The following is a 21,653-nucleotide window of genomic DNA, read 5'->3' on the forward strand; positions in this document are numbered from 1 at the left end:
TTATATGATAAAGTAGGAACAAAGAAAACATTATCAAGATATTTTACCTTCCCTTGATTTGTCTTCACCTCAATTGTTCCTTTTCTTTTACTTAAATTTGTTTACTATCTCCAAGTCTAACATTCAACTTGTGAGTTTCATAAATATCTCTCCTCTATCTCCAAGTCTAACATTCTTCTTTTGAAGTAGAAGACTCCTCCTTAACCTGAAATGTTTTTTCTTCACTTTTTTCAAGTGACCTGTTCAACCTTACTTCATGTGCTTGCAAGAAACCCATTAGTTCATCAAATGAATATGTAGATAAATCTTTTGATTCCTCAATTGCGGTAACAATATGATCAAATTTCGGAGTTAAACTTCTCAAAACTTTTACAATAATTATATGATCAGAAAGATGTTCACCATAAGATTTCATTTAACTAACAATTTCAGTCACTCGAGAAAGAAAATCTTGCACCGATTCATTGCTTTTCATGAACAAAATTTCAAACTCACGACAGAGGGTTTGAAGTTTTACCGTAATCACCCTTGATGAACCTTAAAATTCATTTTAAAGTATCAACCAAGCTTGCTTTGAGGTTGTCGTTGCTGTAATTTTTGAGAAGATCGTCTCATGTACAGCTTGTTGAATGAAGAATAATGCCTTTGAATCCTTCTTTCTATTCTCCCTCAGCCTGATTTCATCATATAGATCTGCATATCCATTCTCTATTAAATCCCAAAGATCTTGAGACTTGAATAGAGTCTTTATCTTGATACAGACTTGAATAGAGTCTTTATCTTGATACTCCAAAATTCATAGCTTTTGCCCGAGAAGATGGGAATAAGGGGTTGAGACATGGAATTACCATTAAAAGCCATAATGCCCTGTTCAAATTGAAACTAGGCTCTGATACCACAAATGTTAGGAATGGAGAAGCAAAGAAAAAACAGAATACTACGATGCAAGTAAAAAGAAAGTATTAAAAAATAGGATGATTGATAATAACACTTACAAGATACCAAATACACACAGACTCTATCTATATCTCTATCTTGCTTCATGAACTACGGTCATACTTATAGGACCTAGTGACAACCACCCTATAACTATTAGATCATGATTGAGGTGGTTATTGAAATCATCATGTAATCACTAGATCATGATAACTATCTAGATAGATAATTATGAATTAAATCGACGATGCACGTGGCACTGAACGTGGACTGTCGGGGTGTGACCCCGGCCTCATCAGATCCCTCACCTGCGGCACAGGATCCGTCACCCCGTGTAAGTTAGTGTGTAGACGCTCGCATTCGTTATCGCGAGCGGCGAGGACTCAGTGGCATTTAACCGCTCGAACGGGCGCATTTAGCACAGCAGTGGTTACCCACTTTAATCAGTGAGCGCGCATTTTGGTAACTGCACCGCTGAGTACGAGACATTTTTCAAGAATTCAGAGCTATTTGATGCATCAGCCTAAATATTCAATAACTCGTTTTAATCCTGAGAGTAGGAGTGCGCAGAAGATCGCACCTGTGGCTTTGATCTCCAGCTGCAGTGCAAGTTGTTAACATGATTAAGAATATTACGGAGAGACTTAGCTCCTGTTGTACTCATCAAGCACCCTTTTCAGATGTTCCTTTGTAGAGTTTGCTCAACTGAAGAATCCTTGTAATAAGTTTTACAATCTTAACTGTTTTGATTTACAGTTTATCTTCTCCCTGGTGCTTTTTTGTTATACCTATTTTGTGATACTTGAATTTTTTTTTTAAAATTTGTGATGATGATGATATATTACGGTTCGATTGAGTCAAGATTTACATTCTTGATGTTATTGTGATCCTTTGATTATTCTGAAGAAGATTTACTGTAAACTTGTTATTATTATTGGTAATAATGGAAGTTTGAGATGGACTATGGTTCCGTAATTTTTCTTAATTTTTTACATAAAAATTTGATTGAGTCAAGATTTGCATTCTTGATGTTATTGTAATTCTTTGATTATTCTGAAGAATATTTACTGTAAACTTATTATTATTATTAGTGATAATGGAAGTTTGAGATGGACTATGGTCCCATAATTTTTCTCAAATTTTCACATAAAAATTTGATGTCTCACTTTGTGATTGATTTATTATTTTACTGTTTATGTTGGTCTGATTAATATTTATTTTTGATAACAAGTAGGTATTTTAACGAGAAACTCATTTTAATATATAAAGAGGAAAAAAATTATTAGAATTATTTCGCTATAATAATGTTTCCCAACGCAGCTATGGAGATCTCAGTACAGTCTTTTTGAACTGCAGAATGAAACCCGAGGAGCTTATCACTGTGCTTTGTAATATCGATCGGTCCGCCTGCCAACAAACCAGAATGAAAGATCCTCTCACTAAACTCTTCCCGGCTTCTCTACGCTGCGAAGGGCAGAAACAAAGCACAAGTAACATGCAACAACAAACAACACAGCTACTGTGTATTCATTATGCTATTTGACGAAGTAGATGATTGCAATCGGATCCAATAATCCTTCTATTACGGCTACAGTGTTCCAGATCTTTAGTACTTCATATGAGCTAATGCAGTCAAACTCAGAATTAGGATTGCATGTTGTATCTTATGCCAACTTCGAAGCTCAGGATAATGCTTGCTCTTTGACCAAAGATTGCTAGTTGTGAACTCCCTTTTGCTTCCAGCTTTCCACGCTGATGCTATTGGATCCAAATCTAAAGGAACGAGACCCTCGACTTGCCGCTTGATCACACATGTCGCTGGGACCGTGGGGTTCTGTCCCTTAGCTTTTGTTACAGTCCTCCTCCCCAAGGGCACCTTAGTTCTATTTGGAAGCCTGGGCTTTGTAATACTTCACTTGACGGAGACTTCAAATCATCTCCACCAGATAGTTCTCGAAGCTCCGGCACGCCTCCTCCACCTCACGGAACGCTCCCTCCGGCGAGCCCCTCCGGAGTCTTGCGAGCTTGACGTAAGCCGTTGTTACCGGCAACTGAAACGGCGCGCGAACCCGCTCCCTCTCCGTCCTGCTTTCGCAGCTCCTCGGCCACCGTCGCAGCGAGAGAACCGCCAAACATCAACTTCGAAGTCTTTGATTGGCGACTCAGTAAAACGCAAGAGCGCACAAGGGATTAATCCGGAGAATTAAAGCTGGTGCGCGTTGATAGATTGGGAGGTGATCAAAGCATCGGATTAGATTCGCATGTCGTAATTTGCGAATCGGACTAATCGATTCAGATGCATTCAACCCACTTTTAATTAGAACTCAGAGGCCCAATTGAGTGTGACGTTCGTGTACTCGTAGTTTCCGATATTAATAATATTGATATGTCCTATGAACAAGAAAATTTTGAGTTAGATGAAATTGATAGTCTGCAAGAATCTAAATGTGATGCGATCACAATGATTTCTGAGTGACTTGGAAGACCAAGACGATGCCGTGCCAGAAATGCTGAGACTTTTACGGCCACTGCATTATTGACTGGACTCGGTCATAAAGTTCATATTGCACACACACACTGTGTGTGATGGGATTGACCGCGGTGGGTTGGTTGTCTTTTGGAACGCTGTTGATCGCTTCACTTAGCAACAAAGTCTTGGATGTTCCAATCCATTGACTTGCACTGCTAGTTTGGCAGTTCTAGAACAAGTCAAAAAGAAGCTTACTTCCCCACCATCCACGTAGTTGAACAAAGTCAATGAATTAGGAGGCCATGACCACTTTTTGTTGTCGAGTAAACAAATTAGGAGGAGACCATCGGCTATGAGAGAGAGAGAGAGAGAGAGAGAGAGAGAGGTAGAGAGAGAATAATGCTGGATTTCCCATGATTTATTAGTACTATCAAAAACTCATTTTGCTATCATTATAGAATACAAACTAATCAAGTTGCTTGTCGGTCATCAAGGAATAAAAATTTCGAGTAAATTAATGATGCCAGCTCTTTCCTTGCTAAAAGCCGTGCATAGCAGCATAAGGAGGACATGCGCCATAGGACAGCAAACGCGTTCTTAGAATTCCGAGCACAAAGAAGCCGATGGAAGACGTGCTCTCCAATCTAAATAATTAAAGTGCCAAAATAGAAGGAAAACGAGTCACTTAATACCTTAAGACTTCATCCAACTAACAGTAGAAAATGAGCACATCGTCCTCCATACTAATGCTCGTTTCCTGCGTTATTTGCCTGCGGCCAATCACAAAAGAGGTCACGACAACATGGAAGCTGCATTGCTTTGGGTTGTGTGTTGTTCACTTCCTCCTTCAGAACAGTATAATCCTCCTCTGCCCCTTCTTTTGTCATGCACTTGTCACATTTCAAAGTTAGGGAAGTGAAGACTTGTTAGTGGTTGTGAAGAGGAGGAGGTGAGATTTGAATAGTCATAGCGATCACTTTTCGACTGCAAACTGGTCAAGTGACGGGACAAGGAACTTTAATTCGATATTTAAGCGTAGGTTTTGATTAGCTATGGAGGTTAAGGCAAGCTTAAAAGGGTCCTGTTTGCAGCCACCGTCTTGCATGAGGTATGAGATGACGTAACTGTACCACTTTACAACACTGATGTCGTGTGACTTCGCTCACAGCAAACCACGGAAATCACAAAGAAGATGCATATCCCAAAGTCAAATGAACCAAAATGGATCACCTCCTCTTCGTTCAAAGTCTTCCAGGTGACCGGAGTTTTCCTAGCTTTTCTTCTTTCCGCCACCTTTAAATCTACCCCTCGTCTGTGTTCTTTCCTCATTGTTTTCATCATCTCCTTCCTCTGCTTTCTTTCATCCTCGACAAGCACCTCTTGCCCTCTGCCAATGGCATCATCCGAGAACAAAGCCATCATCTTTCTCTTGCTCCTCCTATTCGCCTTCCATCTATCCACCGCGAGGCCTATCGGACGGCCGAACTCCACCGACGAACTTCCGGTCGCCCTGTCTCTGTCAACCGCACGCCCATGCCACTCGGCGATGATGCCCGCGAAGCAGAAGGGCGCGGAGAGGTACGGGCGCCTCTTCTTCACCATGCTTCCCAGAGGAAAGACGCCGCCTTCTGGTCCAAGCAATGGAATCAATGGCAGCAAGAATTAGATGGAAGGAGGACTCCACTTGAAGCTCTTCTCCTGTTTCTGCTTACAGCATATACACATACACACATACATACAAATCATTCTACACGTATCCTCGGTTATGTAAAAGTATTTGTCAAGCATGTAAATACCATAGCAAAAGAAAAAGATAGCTACCTTTCTGGTTCTATCAGTATTCTAACAGGTTCGTTTATAATGCGATATTTTGATTCATGAATGAATTTGAGTTGCAGACTGGTCAACTTTTACATTTCTTTTGTTCATTGTACTTCCTATATATGTGTAGTTATGATAGTTGGTGGAAATAGGATCATTGATGTTGGAACAAAGAGAAGCAGAATCGAGCATTGAGATGAAGTTAAATTTGACATTGTAAAGCATGAACAATTTGGAACCAGCCAGCCCAGGGGAGGACCATTCAGGGAAGGCAGTGAGAGGATCGATGTGACCTACATGGGGAATTAGGTGGCCAATCTCATGCTGCTGTCGAGTTACACTCCTCATAACTTCGGTCAACATGTGTTTGGGTAGGTTGATATGAATGAATAAGATATCTTGTTAGCTACTCCATTCATGCAGTCCTGTTACTAATTTGAAGATTTGACAAGTTCCCACTTAGTAGGCACAGATATTATTCTTCATTTCATCTAAAAGTTCCACTTAAATGAGACATAAAAGATTTATATTCTAATTATTAGTTTTATCCTTTTCTGAAATTTCAGAGTAATAAAAAACATTATGATAGTTTTTTCTCAAATTCTTACCATTTAGTCGTGTATTTTAAAGTAATCATATGAAAGGAGATAAAATATATATATGCAGATTTGAATCATACTAATAACAATACGGGGCGGTCTGCTAAGAACAACCTTTCCATGGATGTGTTTTCCCGCACACAGCTCGTAAAGTTAGGAATTGGAAGGCCCCAATCGTTCTTTGTCGAGGTTAGAGGCCGAAAGAACACCCTAAACTGGCAGATGTTGTGCGTTGTCTGCGAGCGAGACACAGAGGATTTGGTAGGTGACACGATGAGAAGATGGATTGAGCAGCAGTAGAAAGCATACGATACACTGTAGGTGATACAATGTCACCACTGAATCATCTTATTGCGGAGGATTTCTATCGTCTATTGTCCTGTATAATGTATTACTGACCACCGTAATAATCTTATACTTCGGCCTCAGCGGGTGCTAAGGAAGCTACCTCTGCATTCAACCAGACCGAATGCCTCCACCTTTTAATCTTCAACGACAATGCGAGGCTAGAATTGCTGTCCCTGGAAGGTCTGGCCGAACTGCCACCCGGCAGGTGCCACGTTGTAGCTGGTGATCGTCCTGCCGTCGCTGGTAGTCACCTGGAACGAGAGGCTCTGCCCGTCCAGGTACGAGTTGCTCTGCCAGTTCTGGCCCCAGTTGCGCGACATCCTCTGCCACCCTGTCTTCGACCCCTTTATCGACACCGCGTGCACGTCGCCGGCCGCGCCCACGTTGGTGATCAGCACCAGGATGAAGTAGGAGTGGCCATTGATGGTGAACCTTACGCCTCCCTTCTTCACACAGGCCACCCTGTAAGAGCGCAATAATGTGTCACCACAGGCTAGATTCATTACACGCGTAGCATGAGTAGTCGAAAGGGGCTGCCCACCTGCGGAAGGAGACAGGGACGATGCCAGCACGGTACTGCGCGATCTGGAGGAAGGCGGGCTCGGCGAGGTCGAAATGCTGCCGTGGAGGGTTACACCATCCGCCGTTGTCGCTGGGGAGGGCGTAGTTCGGAGGGCAGAAGTTGGTAGCCGTGACGACAATAGAGCCCGGGAGGCACCACCGGGGGTCATCGGCGCACCGCATCTCGTAGCAAGCGCCGCAGCTGAGCCCATTGTTGAAGAGCGCAGTGCTGAGGGCCGCGGTGTTGGTCCCGTACCCTTGGCTGTAGAGGTTGCCATAGCCACAAGCCCCGCCTGCAACAAGAGTAAGCCCACCCATATTAAGATGCGGATGTCTGGGGTTCAACGATCGTTTGTGTCGAATACGTCAGACTCACCCATAGTGCCGGAGGCGTCGCCGCCACCATAGAACGTAGCATGGGCGTTCTGCCACCCGTAGGAGTCTCCCACGGCTCCCGATATGAAGAAGCTGAAGGAGGACGTTAGGAAGAAAAGAGCAATGGAGAGGGAGGAGATTGACTTAGCCATTGGAATTATTCCCACTAAAGAAAGATTGGAGTCGTGAGTGAGCAAACAGGAGGAGTAGTGAAGAGAAGCGGAGGGAAAGGCTGTGTCTTTATACGAGTTGAGAGTGAGGGTTGGAGTTGGTTTCTTCATCTTCAATCTCTGGAAAGAGACAAGTTGGTGGCGGCCATGGGCCAGCCATAGGCTTGAAGACGACCGCAGCGATCATCCAAATCAGGAGCACATGCAATCGTCCCGGTGACAAAACCAACTACACACCCAAATGCATCTGCTTTCATGGAAGAAACTTCATGGTGCCACATTTATCCTGTTGTGTTCTCTTGGGGTTCTCTTTACATTCGACAATAGGTAAGGAGATGGGGAGAGGGTAGGACAAGACAAGATTAGTTGGAAGCGCAAATAAGTCTCGCTGATGGAACAGAAGCAGAGGAAGATGATGTGAATGGCGTGCAGAGGAAGAAGTTGCGCAGTTCACATTGTTGACTCACTCTTTGAAGGCTGTGTTCATAGGTATCGGAGCTGGAAATCCAAAGATGCGCGCCGAAGCAGTTCAAGAAATAAAGGGTCTCAATCGGACTTGTATGGCCGACGGTGCCATACTGCGGCACAAATATGCGTGCTTCAATCAATCACGCCGAGATTACTCCATTCTTTACGCTCCAGCTACTATGACTCGCTCAAACTAATTGCCGCAATCATGTCAGTACGCTAATAAACAACACTACACGATGGAAGATGAGCAATCATTAGACAATGAGTTGCTGCTATCCACCTCCTCTGTTCGATTAGATTAAACCATTAGTGTGCGTTGCAAGACCTTATGGTCCTTAACTAATGTGTATGCTGGGAAGATGGCTATAGTTTATGAATCACTACGAGTGAAAGAAAACAGTCAGAAAAAAATGTCTTTTTGAATACGGACTGTCCCACCATGTGAGGAGGAGCACATGCTGTTCCGGGCTGCCGACGTCTTCACGTGGCGAGGAAGAAGACAGAGACAGAGACGCTCTTCGAACGCATCGAGTCGACTAGAAAATGGCCACACCGCAAATCCCGCAAGCAATAGTGTACGTGTACTCGGCAGTATCAGTGTCGGAAATGATGGGTCAAACTTACCCACCGTCTTTGACTCTTTTGCGGCAGATTAAGAACGCCAATCATTCACCGGCACTTTGAAATATTTGCTCGTTCATGTAGCTGAGTTCAAGCACATGAAGACGGTGCGAAGTGCAAACACGGATCGAGCAGAGTACAACAAACTTGTGAGCTAGAAAAACATGGAAGAAGTGCTTTGTCCACGATAGCCTTCGCGAACCTTTTCCTCTGCATGTCCCCACGAGTGGTCGCCACCGTGAGAGATTTAGTCGTCGTCGACCAACTCCAGTCTAAGACTAGCCCGCGAGACATGTGAGATTGGTCGGCGTGGACGCAAGAGACGGTGTGTCGTGTGTGAATTAAGCGGACCAAATCCCAGATGGATGACGAGAGACTGTTGTTTCCTGTCGGTCTCTTAGCCGACGGACCAAAATGGGCCTCATAGGCCCATCTTACGAGCCTAGCTGTGGCTTTGGGATTTGATTGATGGCTTTGAGATTCGCGTTACAATTCATGGAAGAGTATGAAAATATATTATCCAAAGAAGCGGTTAGTATGCTTCGCCTAATGTTGTGACACATTAAAATTTCCAGTGTCAGTGTTAATTAAACACCCGATGAATAAAGAGGGTAGAGACAAGTTTCAAGTCATCATCCATTCTTACAAATCATGACCTTTAAATTATGCAACAGTAGAAGAAATAAGATACACTGCATGCAGGTGATACAATCTCCCAGCAAAATCATATGGCTGTGGAGGATTTTGTATTGTGTACATCACTCACTATCACTCTGTAATGTATAATCATATACTTAGGCCTCAGCGGGTGCTAAGGAAGCCACCTCTGCCTTCAACCAGGTTCAAAAGGCCTCTGCCTAAAGAAGCCTTGTCCTCCCGTATCTCCATACCTGTCTCGATCTTAAACGGCAATGTGCGGCTACGAGCCCCGGCCGCTGGCGCTCCTAGAACTGCCCTCCCTGGAAGGTCTGGCCGAACTGCCACCCGGCGGGCGCCACGTTGTAGCTGGTGATCGTCCTGCCGTCGCTGGTCGTCACCTGGAACGAGAGGCTCTGCCCGTCCAGGTACGAGTTGCTCTGCCAGTTCTGGCCCCAGTTGCGCGACATCGTCTGCCACCCCGTCTTCGACCCTTTGATCGACACCGCGTGCACGTCGCCGGCCCCGCCCACGTTGGTGATCAGCACCAGGTTGAAGTAGGAGTGACCATTGATGGTGAACCTTATGCCTCCCTTCTTCACACAGGGCACCCTGCAAGAGTGTCATATATTGTTACGACAAGCTTCTTTTACACGCGTAGCATGAGGAGTTGGCAAAAGGCTTCACACCTGCGGAAGGAGATGGGGACGATGCCGGCACGGTACTGCGCTATCTGGAGAAAGGCCGGCTCGGCGAGGTCGAAATGTTGCAGCGGAGGGTTGCACCAGCCGCCGTTGTCGTTGGGGAGGGCGTTGTTGGGAGGACAGAAGTTGGTGGCGGTGACGACGATGGATCCCGGGAGGCACCACCGGGGGTCATCGGCGCACCGCATCTCGTAGCAAGAGCCGCAGCTGAGCCCATCGTTGAAGAGCGCGGTACTGAGGGCCGCGGTGTTGGTCCCGTACCCTTGGCTGTAGAGGTTGCCATAGCCACAAGCCCCGCCTGCAACAAGAATAAGCCCATCCACATTAAGATGGCGGATGTCTGGAGTTCGACGATCATTTGTGTCGTATGTGTCAGACTTACCCATAGTGCCGGAGGCGTCGCCGCCACCATAGAACGTGGCATGGGCGTTCTGCCACCCGTAGGAGTTTCCCACGGCTCCTGATATGAAGAAGCCGAAGGACGACATCAGGAAGAAGAGGGCATCGGAGAGGGAGGAGATAGGCTTAGCCATCGGAGCCGTGGGTGAGCAAGCAGAAAGGGGAGAAGTGGTTGGTTGGGTTGTGAAGCGAAGGGGAGGGGAAGGGCGGTGTCTTTATACTGGTCGAGCGCGGGGTGTTGGAATCGGTTTCTTCTTCTCCTTCTCCGGAAAGAGACAAGGTAGTTGCTGGTCCTTGGGCCAGCCATTGGCATGCAGACGACTGCAGCGATCGTCCAAATCATGGAGCACATGCAATTGTTGCGGTCGAAGTACCAACTACAAAGCCTTTGGGCCCTCCCTCTCACCCACATGCATCTGCTTCATCTCTCTCCTCCTCCTTCCTTTTGCATGTCTCAATCAACTTCACGGTAACAACTGAACCGAAACCAATATTCCTCTACAGATTTAGATGGTGTCTGCCACACTTATCGTGTTAATGTTCCCTTGGGATTCTATCATCGATGGACATGCATCAGAACTGCTGGTGAAAACCAACGTAGCGTTGTTCTCATGACATGCAACAAAAGGAATGGAGATTATAAAAGGGTAGGATTGGTTGGAAGAGCAAACAAATCCAGAAGAAGAAGAAGAAGAAGAAGAAGCGATGGCGTGCATCACTGTCTCTCATCATCCCTTACGTTGGTTCTAAAGCTCACATTGACTTTTTAAGGCTATTCTCATAGGTTTGATAATTAAGCCTTGTAACGCTTCCTTCATGTTCATTGTGAAGGGAGGAATCCAATTGGACTTATGTGGCTTACGGTGCATCACAGCACAAGTGCTCAGTAGAAGGACAAGGAACCATCTTTGAGATTCGTGTGAATCCGAATCGGTGCTTCAATAATCACGCCAAAATACCTCCACTCATCACGCTCCAGTTATATGAAAACAATGAGTCTAATAATGAACACGTGTGTCAGCACTTCCAAATTGCCACAATCACCTCAACACACACACACATATATATAACACTACCTAAAGGTGGGTGAGCGATCATTGTATGATGAGTCAGTGGTACATCCTCCATTCCTTCAGAGTAAACTATTAGTATTTGTTGCAATAGTTTATCATCCTTAGCTAATCATACATACATATCATGATCGATGACTTTGTACACCATGTGGTTGCTAAGACTTTGTCCCAACATGGTCTCTAATGGAGGCATAACAAGATAGAAATATTTTCATTACCTTGTGGTCTGGTAGTATAATCCAATTCCCAACTTGTGAGAATGTATCAAAGATGCCCGATCATGAGCTAAGAAACAAGCCAAGTAGGTGTATATATCTGCATCAACAAGAGATCGAAGGGTGCCGACTGACCCACCATGTGAGGAGAACATGCCATTCCGGGCTGTCGACCTCCTCACATGGGCAGGAGAGATAGACCTTCTCGTCGAACACCTCGAATCCATTAGAAAATGCCCACAGATGAGGTCGATCCTGCAATCTTCTGCATGATTCCTCCCACCAATTCGTACTCGCACTGTTCTCGTTTACCTGTTGTGATATGACGCACACGGTTCACAGTTTCTGACTCACACTCATGTATGTCATCCACAGGCACAGCGCACTGTAGCTTCGTTTGAATGATTCAATGATAGGACAAGCGGTAGCGAGAAAGCCGTGGGCGAGGTGAATGAAATCCACGTACATTCATTCCACAACGTACGTTGTTAGGAGGCCTCAAATTAAGGAACACAGTGCAGTGATTCCGACAATTCATATTAGTTAGTCTTACGAAATCCACGTACATTCATTCCACAGCGTACGTTAGGAGATCTCAAAGCAAGGAACACAGTGGAGTGATTCGGACGATTCATATTGGTTACAGTCTTGTGTAACTCTTGCGATTCCTCGGTGATGTTTCGGGGTTTCCCACCATCAGAGATATTAGTTTCCGTGCAAAAGCTCAATCCATGGAAATAAACTGAGTCGTGTCGGTATGGGGGCGAGTCTACACTGAGTGGATCAAACCTCAAGTGGTCGAAGGAGGGACGCTTTCTGTGGCCGTGGCTTCTCTTCCCTCGTGGCTGCAGCACTACCGTCCAGGGAAAGGTTTAGTCCCCATGTGGTGGTGGGGCATGCGAGGGTTCTGAGGTCGGGGATGGAGCACAATTATACGTGGAAGCGTGGAGTATAGAAGACTAATTTATCTTTGAAATCCAGGAATGCAACTCAAGTGATCTCAAGTTGTACAGCCCAAAAGAACGCTACTACTAATATGGATGTTTAGGGGGAATGAATGATGGACGAGATACTAATCGTAGATTTGAAGTGGTATAGTAAAAATCATGTAGCACAAAGTGATAGAAACAGTGAGGCCATTGACTCTACAGATTTCTTCGAAGGGTTGCACGACGATGCTGCAATGGTGACGCTATAGATGGCGATGGTGATGATGATAACGATAATAATTGGGGTGACGATGGCAATGATAATGATATCCAACCTACTGTGAACGCTGCTGATTCAAAGAAAGCTTCATTGATTGTCTCATCTTGTTGGAATAGCTCTGCCGATGCCAAAATGATAGAGAGAATTTTAACTGTGCAGCATATACAAACTAACCTATATACGAAACACCGCCATTCGCAATGCAAAATTTCAATGGTAATAAATAATACACACATTCTGAAAGAAGGATGGATGGAGAGAATTTTAACTTGTAATAATTCTCATTTTAGTTCTTTCTATTTGGTCATTTGTCCTCTTATTACACTATTCGTGTCATAACGACTCCTAATTTTGTTTTATTAGATGAATTCGATCATTATATGTGAGTGAATAATATATTATAATTTGAAGGGGAAAAAAGACCTAAACTGTTCAGAGACTTTATTTACATCAATAGTTGAGAGACTCCTTTCTTTTACTCTTTCCTCAAAGGTTTTATTAAGAAATTAACAATTAAGGTTGGTTCAAACTCATTAATATAAATCAAATTTAGGTGTAGGTTTTGGAATGATACGTATTTAATTTATTTTATAACATGTTGGATGATTGTGAAATTACTTATCATGCATGAGAGTGACGTCCACCGCGCTATTAGGTGTGTCATGCGAGATCACTACATCGCTTGCTACGTTTGCGTAGTTCCATGTCATTTATTAGGTGGGATTGGCTATAGATAAGCCATTTCTCAACCTAACATTAGGATGAAAAAAAAATTTCTAAAAAAATAGAGAAAGAGAGGAAGAAAGAAAATTTTTTTTTCTCATTTTCCTTAGTTCACTTTATTTTTCTTGCTGATATGAAACATCTTTAAATTTTTCATGATCATCTTTATACAAAAATCACCTCGGTCATATTTTAGATGGTTCCTTAATGATACTTGTATATGTTCATGAATACGCTTAGGACAGTGTTGGTTCCTCTTCTAAACTTTCTATTTTAGTTTCTACACATTTAATCTGTTTTGATTTAATCGAAGGTTATTTTATTATTATTACCATTCTAAGCATACTCCTCCTCTAACTACAACTAAAGAGGGTGCTAACCCAAAAAATTAAAAAAAATATTTATTCAAATTAATCCTTGTGTAAGTGTTTAATTATTTATCAAATAATTTAATTTAATTATTGGATTAGCATTATGAAACACATATTTTATAGAAACAAATATTTTATAAATATTATTCTCATTATTTCTATAGTTGTTTAATGATTATATCATCATTTTATTAATATATAAAAATATATAATTCAATAAATAGCATTTGTTAATTATGATATAATTATATTTGTATTTATATTGTGTTAGATTACTATCAAAATTATTTATGGTATCTTTGTGTCCTAAACGAACATCATAATAAATATTTTAAAGAGTGAAACAAAAAAATCTATCTATCTTACTTTTCTACTCTATAAAATCAAGATTTCTAACCATAAGGATTTTAAATTTTATCTTACAGATTATTTGTTTTATTATTTTAAGTTTAATCCTAAATCTTATAATGACCATAGATGATTTCATATCCCTTAAACCTAAGAAATTTGAAAAAGTATTTGTTAGGTGGCTTCAACGATTAAAAGTTTGGTTAATAACTTTAAGCCTATTTTTGCTCTAAGGAAATTACCTCTTTTTTTAATCATTGTTTTAAAAAATCTACTTGAATATCTCTATTAGTTTAGAATCCTTAATCATCTTTATATTTATGAAACTTATATATATATATATATATAATAATAACTTTAAAATGATTGATCATATACCTGTCAATGATCATATTCATATATTTCAAAACTTGATCCATGAAATTCATATACCTGAAACTATGTTTTCTGAATTATATCAGATCTCTTATCTATTAGATGGACTTCCTCCTTCCTAGTCCAATTTAATCAAGAGATTAGGAGATCTCGAACAACTCAAACTCTTAGGTCTATTATCCGAGTTATTAAAATAGAAGATCAATATCAACAAAGAAAAGTTGAAAATCAAATACGAGCTATATGACTAAATCCCCAAAATTATTTTTAGAACTATAGAAAGTCATAACTTCAATCGCAAGGGTAAAAACCTCAAGTTTAAGGGTACAGAGTTTAAATCAAGATTTTTAAATCATAATCCAAATTCTAATCCTAACTCTAACTCCAACCAATTTTAAAACCTTAGACATTCCTCTAAACCAAAAGGAAAAAAAGAAGCTAGGAAAAATCGCTTATGCTTTATTTGTGGCTAGAATAATTACCTTGCTCTGTCCTACTTCTATTAAAGGAAGAAATATATGATTTTAATAAAGAATGACTCCTTTAAGTGTAAATCTCAAGTTAGTATGAATCTAATATATTATAATTTTAAATAGTGATTAAATTCTGGTGCAAACATCTATGCTTATGCTAATCAAGAATAATTTTTCTTTTATTAAATCTTAAGATGAAAAAGCATAACCATAGAGAATAGGACATCTACCGCATATGAATATAGTAAAAGACTTTCTACCCGACTTTTCAAGCTTAATATAATCACTCCCTTTTTCTATTGTCTTAAATTCTGAATCTTATAATATCTAGTATAGTATAATTGCTCATTTCAACCTTAGATCAATTCAAAGAATATCTCATCTTGATTTGATTTCAAAATTTAACTCTAAATTTGAATTTAAATATGAGAACTACACTCAATCTAAACAACATAGAAAAGTCTTTACGTCTATTAAATTTAGAGATACTCAAAAACTTGAATTAATCCATATTTGTGACTCTAATAGAGTACTAACTAGTGATGGAAATTATTACTTTTTGATGTTTATTGAGGGCTTCTTCAAATTCTATTATATTTATCTTTTAAAGATCAAAGATAAAGTGCTTAGCAAATTTAAGATATATAAGATTGAAATTAAAAATAAAAAATTTAAGATCTATAAGGTTGAAGTTAAAAACTAACTTGATTGAAAAATTAAAATCTTAAGATCTAATAGGTGAGGTGAGTACTGATCTAATAAATTTGTGAAATTTTATGAAGATCATGACATAATTCTTGAAGCCATTACTCCATATTCATCTCAATCTAATTATGTGACTGCAAGAAAAAATAGAACTCTTTTATATATGGTTAATGCTTTGATCCTTAGTTCAAAAGTATCCAAAAACTTATGAGGGGAGACTCTCTTATCTGCTTATTATATGCTTAACATGATACCATAACATAATAAAGAGATAACCCCTTGTATACTTTGGAAGGGTTATAAACAAAGGCTAAGTTACTTCTGAGGGTGTTTAGCTAATATTAACATCCTAGAACAAAAAAAAAAAAAAGAATATAGATTCCAAAACAATGGACATTATCATACTCCCTCGATAGCAACACTTATAGATGTTTTTAGTAAATTTTGAAATATCCAAAATCTCAAATGACACTTTAATTAAATATATAGATGCATCATTCTTTCAAAATATATTTTTCTTTTAGAACTAGATTATCTATTATTATCTTAAGTGATTGTTCTTCATCTTTCCTAACTCTTATAGAATATAACATTCAACCTGAACCTAAAAGAAGCAAGAGGGGTAGGATTGAAAAAAACATGGATGATAATTTTATCTCTTATATGCTCTCATGATGTTTCTTTCTAGAAAAAGATAATTAACAGTGAAATAAAATTCATAATCAGTAATCATATCACTAACTTACCTCTTGAGGTTAAATCCCTAGATTGCAAGTGAATTTTATCGATGGTATACCTTAAAAAATATAATACTAGGCTTATTGCTTAAGGTTTTCGATAAAAAGCTGGCATTGATTATTTTGATACACCTATAGCATGAATTATCACCATCCGAGTCCTATTTGCTATTGCTTCAATCCGTAAACTCCTTATTTATTAAACAGATATGAAGACTATATTTTTGTATGGAGAGCTAGAAGAAAAGATATAAATGAATCAGCCCAAAAGATTTATCGTGCCTAGATAAGAAGGAAAAATATATAAGCTAATCCGATATCTATATGGACCTAAGCAAGCACTTAAGCAATGACACAAAAAAAATTGATTTTATAATTCTATCATTTGGATTTTAAATCAATAAATCTAATAACTAAATATATTGTAAAAGGATAAAAAATAAATTTATTTTCTCTGTCTCTCGATGACATCTTAACTTTTACTTCGGATTTAAATATGATCTTAAAGATTAAATCATTCTCATCTCATCATTTTGATATTAAAGATCTCGATGAAGATGATATCATTAAGAATGTTTTATCTAGAAATCATCTAATTTAATATCACCATCTCAATCTCACTTTACTAAAAAAATAATAAAATAAATAAATATTCTAATTATTCTTTTTTCTTTACTTCTTATGATCCAAATATTCATCTTGTTAAAAATAATAACAATCCTATAAATTAAGAAAGATATTCTCAAATAATTAGATCTCTTCTTTATCTATGGACTATATATAATATTTCTTACATTGTATTGGATATACTAGTAACCCAAGTTTAGCACACAGTTTAACTCACAAGAATGTTCTTAAATAAATTTAAAATTCTATAATGATGCTAACTAGATATTTGATTTTTTTGATATTAAAGATACATCTAAATATGTATTTTTTTTGGTGGAAGTGTTTGTATCTTAGCAATCAACTAAATAAACTATTATTGTTGGTACTTGATACTACTATACTAAAGTAGAATGCTTAAGAATCTAATTTCTACTCTTCCTATAATCTCAAATCCTATTCTTTCTGTTTCTATTCATTATGATTACAGGGCTGTAATAGATGTTTATAAAAAAAAATTATAAATGCTAAAATGGGTAAAGATATAAAAATTAGATAAAAAACCTATTAGATGGCTAGATTCTCATTTTGTTAATTTTATATTTTATATTAAAACTGATAATAATCTAGTTGACTATCTTATTAAAGGCTTAAATAGGACTAAGGTCTTATTTAATAGAAGATGGGCCTATACCTAAAATGTGCTGGTAGAAACTTATTCTCTATAATAGATCTCTTGAAAGAGGTTTAATATAGTAATAATAAACTTATTGGTTGGCTAAAGAGTATAATAGTTAACACTTTAGTATATATATATATATATATATGAAGTTTATCTCTAACCTCATCCTTATAGTGATTAGTGATTTTATGTGGAGGTATAAGAAGAGCATAGTTCTAAAAGAGACCCGATATAATATTTTTTACGAGATATAATTTTACACATATCATTAGTAATAGGCTCTTCTATGAGAGAATTCGTAGACGATCGTAATTAGGGATGGTAATCCTTAAAATCTCTCATGAATAATCAAGATACTCATATATAGCCATTAATGTATAACCCATAAAAATACATTTCATACCGTGTGTGAGTTAGTTGTGAGTGAGTTAGTTGAAGTATAAGTCAAAAAGAATGTAGCTCAGTTTATTTTGTTTCCTTTAAATTGATATTTACTTTACTAAATCAGATTGAAAAGACATCTCATTGATTACATAATATATGCACCAGTAATTTTTTAATTATTTTATTTATATTTAATTATTTTTTAAGTTATTTAATTATTTGAAGGAAATTTGAGTTTTTTTTTTTGAATTAGTGAAACTTGAATGGGAAAAACCAAAATTTTTTTGAGGACTAGTCTCACATCAATAATTGAGGAACTTCTCCCCCAACTCTTTTACTCTCCCCTTAGAAATCTTATTAAATGCTTAATAAGCAAAGTTGAGCCATATGAGTAAAATTTGAGTATAGGTTTGAGAATAATATATATTTAATTTATTTTTAAATATATTAGATAATTATAAAATTATCCATTTATCCCTTCCATAGTAATCACCGTGCAGATGTGCGTCATGTGAGAGTGTGCTATTGCATTGCATTTACATAGTGCCACATGGCACTTGTTTATTGGTTGGGATATAAAAAAAATTATTAAAATTCTATTGAAACTTATGAGAAAAATAAATAAAATAGAGGAAGAAAGAAAAGAGAAAAATTTTCTTATTTTTTACTGTTGGTTCCTTTTGTTTCTTTTTCATTGTTGGTGTAGAATATCTTCAAATTCTTAATGATAATACTCGTAGTAGAATCATTCTGATTGTATATTGGGTAATCGTACGTTGAAATCCGATTCCGACATAAAAGTCGTTTTGTGCAGATAATAACTTTAAAAGCTTACGGAAACGTATTTGAATAAAAGTAAGGAAGGCAGTTTGCAGTTAAGATAGAAATCAAAATGTAAGCGCAAACTGAAATATGATGTTCGTACGATAAAACCGATTTCCGTCTTAACGTCGATTCGGAAAATACTTAACTATGAAACACGTTTGTAAATGAGCAGAAGGCAGGAAGCTATTGAGGAAGTTTGCAGTAAAGATAAGATGCCCAAAGTAAATGCAAACCGGGATTTAGAGTGGTTCGGTCAATCTTGACCTACATCCACTTTTGGCTTCCTCCACCAACGAGGTCACCGACGTCCACTAGAGGCCTTCCTTCAATAGGTGAAGGCCAACCACCCTTTTACAGTTTCACTCCTTTTGACGGGCTTAGAGACAAGCCTTACAAACTTTTCTCTCCTCTCTTGAAAGATCAAAATTTGGAAAAAAAAAGGGAGGAGAACTTCTAACATTTACAACACTTTTGAGCTCTAAAAATCACAGGGTAAGATTGGATTTTCGTTGCCCTTTCATACAGGAAAGGGTGGGGTATATATAGGCCCCAAACTGGTTTGAATTTGGAGCTCAAAAATGTCATCTCCCGGATTTTCGGGGTCTTGGCGATACTACCGCTTGACAGGGGTGGTACAACCGCCTGACAGCTCGGAGACTGAGCCTCTAGGCGGTGCCACCACCTGACAGGGGCGGTTGCACCGCCCAGTCTCGCTCGGAGACTAAGCTCTGACGGTGCCATCGCCTGACTGGGGTGGTTGCACCGCCTAGCAGAGCTCGGAGACCGAGTTCAAGCGGTTCCACCGCCTATCAGGGGCGGTTGCACCGCTCGGAGACTGAGCCCAAGCAGTGCCACCGCCCAGCTTTCCTGGGAGACTCTCTCCTGGGCGGTGCCACCGTCGACCCTAGTGGTGCCACCGCCTAACAGGAATTCTGGTCCGATTGGGTTGATCCATTCGGCCCAATTTGGGTATGTCAAGGGCCCAATTGCCCCTAGATTAAGTTAATGGGATCACCTCCCATTCATAACTTAATCTACATGCTAACTACGACAATTCTTAAGACATTTACTACAGCTTGCTCCGGTGCGTCAATCGCTTCTTCCGGCGAACTTCCGGCGAACATCCGATGAACCTCCGGCGATGCTCCGACGGACTTCCGGCAAACTCCTAGACTTGCGACGATCCACTTGGCGAGTTCCGACGAGCTTCTTTTCGCAAGCTCTTGGACTTCTCAGATTTGTTCCCGCAGAACCTCCGACGATCGTCCGGACTTCCGTCGAACTCTCGAACTCCCAACGTGATCATAGTCTTGACTCCGACGCAACTCCTGCTGCATGTCTTACTTTCATCGTAGTTAATCCTATGCACTTATCTCAACATATGAATTAGATAACAAATGACAATTGATTTCATCATCAAAATCCAAGATTCAATATCTATTTCAATTTCTACATATTTAATCCATTTTGATTTAATAAGAGATTATTTTATTATTATTAATCTAACTTTATACACTTAGTTTAGTGTTAGCATGCCTCCAGATTTTTTTAAAAAAAAAAAAATTATAAATCAAAAGTTAACATTGTCTAATACAAATTTTCTTGTTCGTGTCACTACGAACCAAAAAAATCTAGATAAAAAAAAAATCTGTTTGCCAATTATAATTAAAATTTAAACTTCTAGCAAAGTTGACAAGCCAATTTATCGGATGATTATCCTCTCACTAATTATGGTTAAAAGAGCAATCTCAAAAATACCTTACAAGAAATAATATATTTTTAATTAAAGCAGAAATACTCCAAGATGATACTGAGTTATTATTTAAGATATCAATAATGGCTTTAGAATTTGAACGAACTATCGATAATGTTACTCTCATGTCTAAAGTCATCTCCATCCCCCTATTGAATAGCTTTGACCTCGCTAAATTAGTCATTGTTCCGCTAAGCCTCCTGATCACACAATATCTAGGAGTTATTAGAATTCCTAATAATAAAATCACATTCTCCAAACTCGTGATCTTAAGAGTCTTCACAATTAAGTTTAAAGTAGAATCCATTTGACAAGGATTTATTAGAGCAACAATTCTATGTATAAGTATCAAAAAATTAATATTTCATTAATTAGCTTTCCAAATGAATCAAAAAAGTTGCAAGAGGGCCTTTGACTCAAATCATGTCAAAAGGCCTCCTTTGTTGGTCTATCTAAAGTCATTCACTTTCTCTCCACCATTCAAAATTAGTAAGAGGGTATTCTAGTCAAGTTATATCTAATTCTCATACCTACTTAGCACAATTATATTGAAAAAAAATAGATTTCACAATTTCAAGTGATTTATAGTAGGAAATACAAGTAGGATTAAGGATTAACACTCATTGCAGATGAAGGAATTTTCAGGAAATCAGAATACTTGGAAAACATTCCCATCTATCCCAACTATCACCAAGTGGATTGGCAATAGATTTTCCATGATATTCTCATAAGGATACTGGGGAAGTTTAATTCTAGAAATTATTATTTTTCATTATAGAGGGTCCAAATAAAACATATAATAACTCGTAATTTCATCCGCGCCATCACAAAGCAAGGAGCTAATATAAGAATATGAAAAATCAACAAGAATCAACATAAGTAGATTTATGTGAGATAAACATTAAAAATCCATATATTATCACATGCTATATTCGTAGAAGAATCATTATTTATAAATAAAAAAAAAATCTAATTTCAATTGGTCGATAGTCATCGGCAAGAGTTTCCAACTGCAAGAAAAGATCTTACCATGCTTAACATAGGCCACAATAATAATTTAGAT

General features: G+C 38.9%; 2 protein-coding genes across 2 annotated transcripts; both read right to left on the reverse strand.

Annotated features, from left to right (window-relative positions):
- Nucleotides 1-6,137: 6,137 nt before the first annotated feature.
- Nucleotides 6,138-7,431, reverse strand: LOC103984182 (expansin-A2). The gene is made up of 3 exons (XM_009401634.3): nt 7,112-7,431; nt 6,716-7,028; nt 6,138-6,636 (listed from the first exon to the last, which is right to left on the reverse strand). The coding sequence occupies exons 1-3, from the start codon at nt 7,389-7,391 to the stop codon at nt 6,333-6,335; spliced, it is 897 nt and encodes a 298-aa protein (XP_009399909.2). The 5' UTR covers nt 7,392-7,431; the 3' UTR covers nt 6,138-6,332.
- A 1,580-nt stretch (nt 7,432-9,011) lies between these two features.
- LOC103984183 (expansin-A2) lies at nt 9,012-10,303 on the reverse strand. Its single transcript, XM_009401635.3, has 3 exons — nt 10,095-10,303; nt 9,698-10,010; nt 9,012-9,620 (listed from the first exon to the last, which is right to left on the reverse strand). The coding sequence occupies exons 1-3, from the start codon at nt 10,243-10,245 to the stop codon at nt 9,317-9,319; spliced, it is 768 nt and encodes a 255-aa protein (XP_009399910.3). The 5' UTR covers nt 10,246-10,303; the 3' UTR covers nt 9,012-9,316.
- Between the last annotated feature and the right edge of the window lie 11,350 nt (nt 10,304-21,653).

This window comes from Musa acuminata, chromosome BXJ2-5 (assembly GCF_036884655.1).
Source record: "Musa acuminata AAA Group cultivar baxijiao chromosome BXJ2-5, Cavendish_Baxijiao_AAA, whole genome shotgun sequence".
Taxonomy (NCBI): domain Eukaryota; kingdom Viridiplantae; phylum Streptophyta; class Magnoliopsida; order Zingiberales; family Musaceae; genus Musa; species Musa acuminata.

Excerpts from the sequence above, each read along its gene's own strand:
- LOC103984182 (XM_009401634.3), bottom strand. The coding sequence starts at position 7,391 with ATGAAGAAACCAACTCCAACCCTCACTCTCAACTCGTATAAAGACACA. Across the intron at positions 7,029-7,111 it reads CGACGCCTCCGGCACTATGG|GCGGGGCTTGTGGCTATGGC; the intron begins GTGAGTCTGACG and ends CTCTTGTTGCAG. Across the intron at positions 6,637-6,715 it reads GTCCCTGTCTCCTTCCGCAG|GGTGGCCTGTGTGAAGAAGG; the intron begins GTGGGCAGCCCC and ends GCGCTCTTACAG.
- LOC103984183 (XM_009401635.3), bottom strand. The coding sequence starts at position 10,245 with ATGGCTAAGCCTATCTCCTCCCTCTCCGATGCCCTCTTCTTCCTGATG. Across the intron at positions 10,011-10,094 it reads CGACGCCTCCGGCACTATGG|GCGGGGCTTGTGGCTATGGC; the intron begins GTAAGTCTGACA and ends TTCTTGTTGCAG. Across the intron at positions 9,621-9,697 it reads GTCCCCATCTCCTTCCGCAG|GGTGCCCTGTGTGAAGAAGG; the intron begins GTGTGAAGCCTT and ends ACACTCTTGCAG.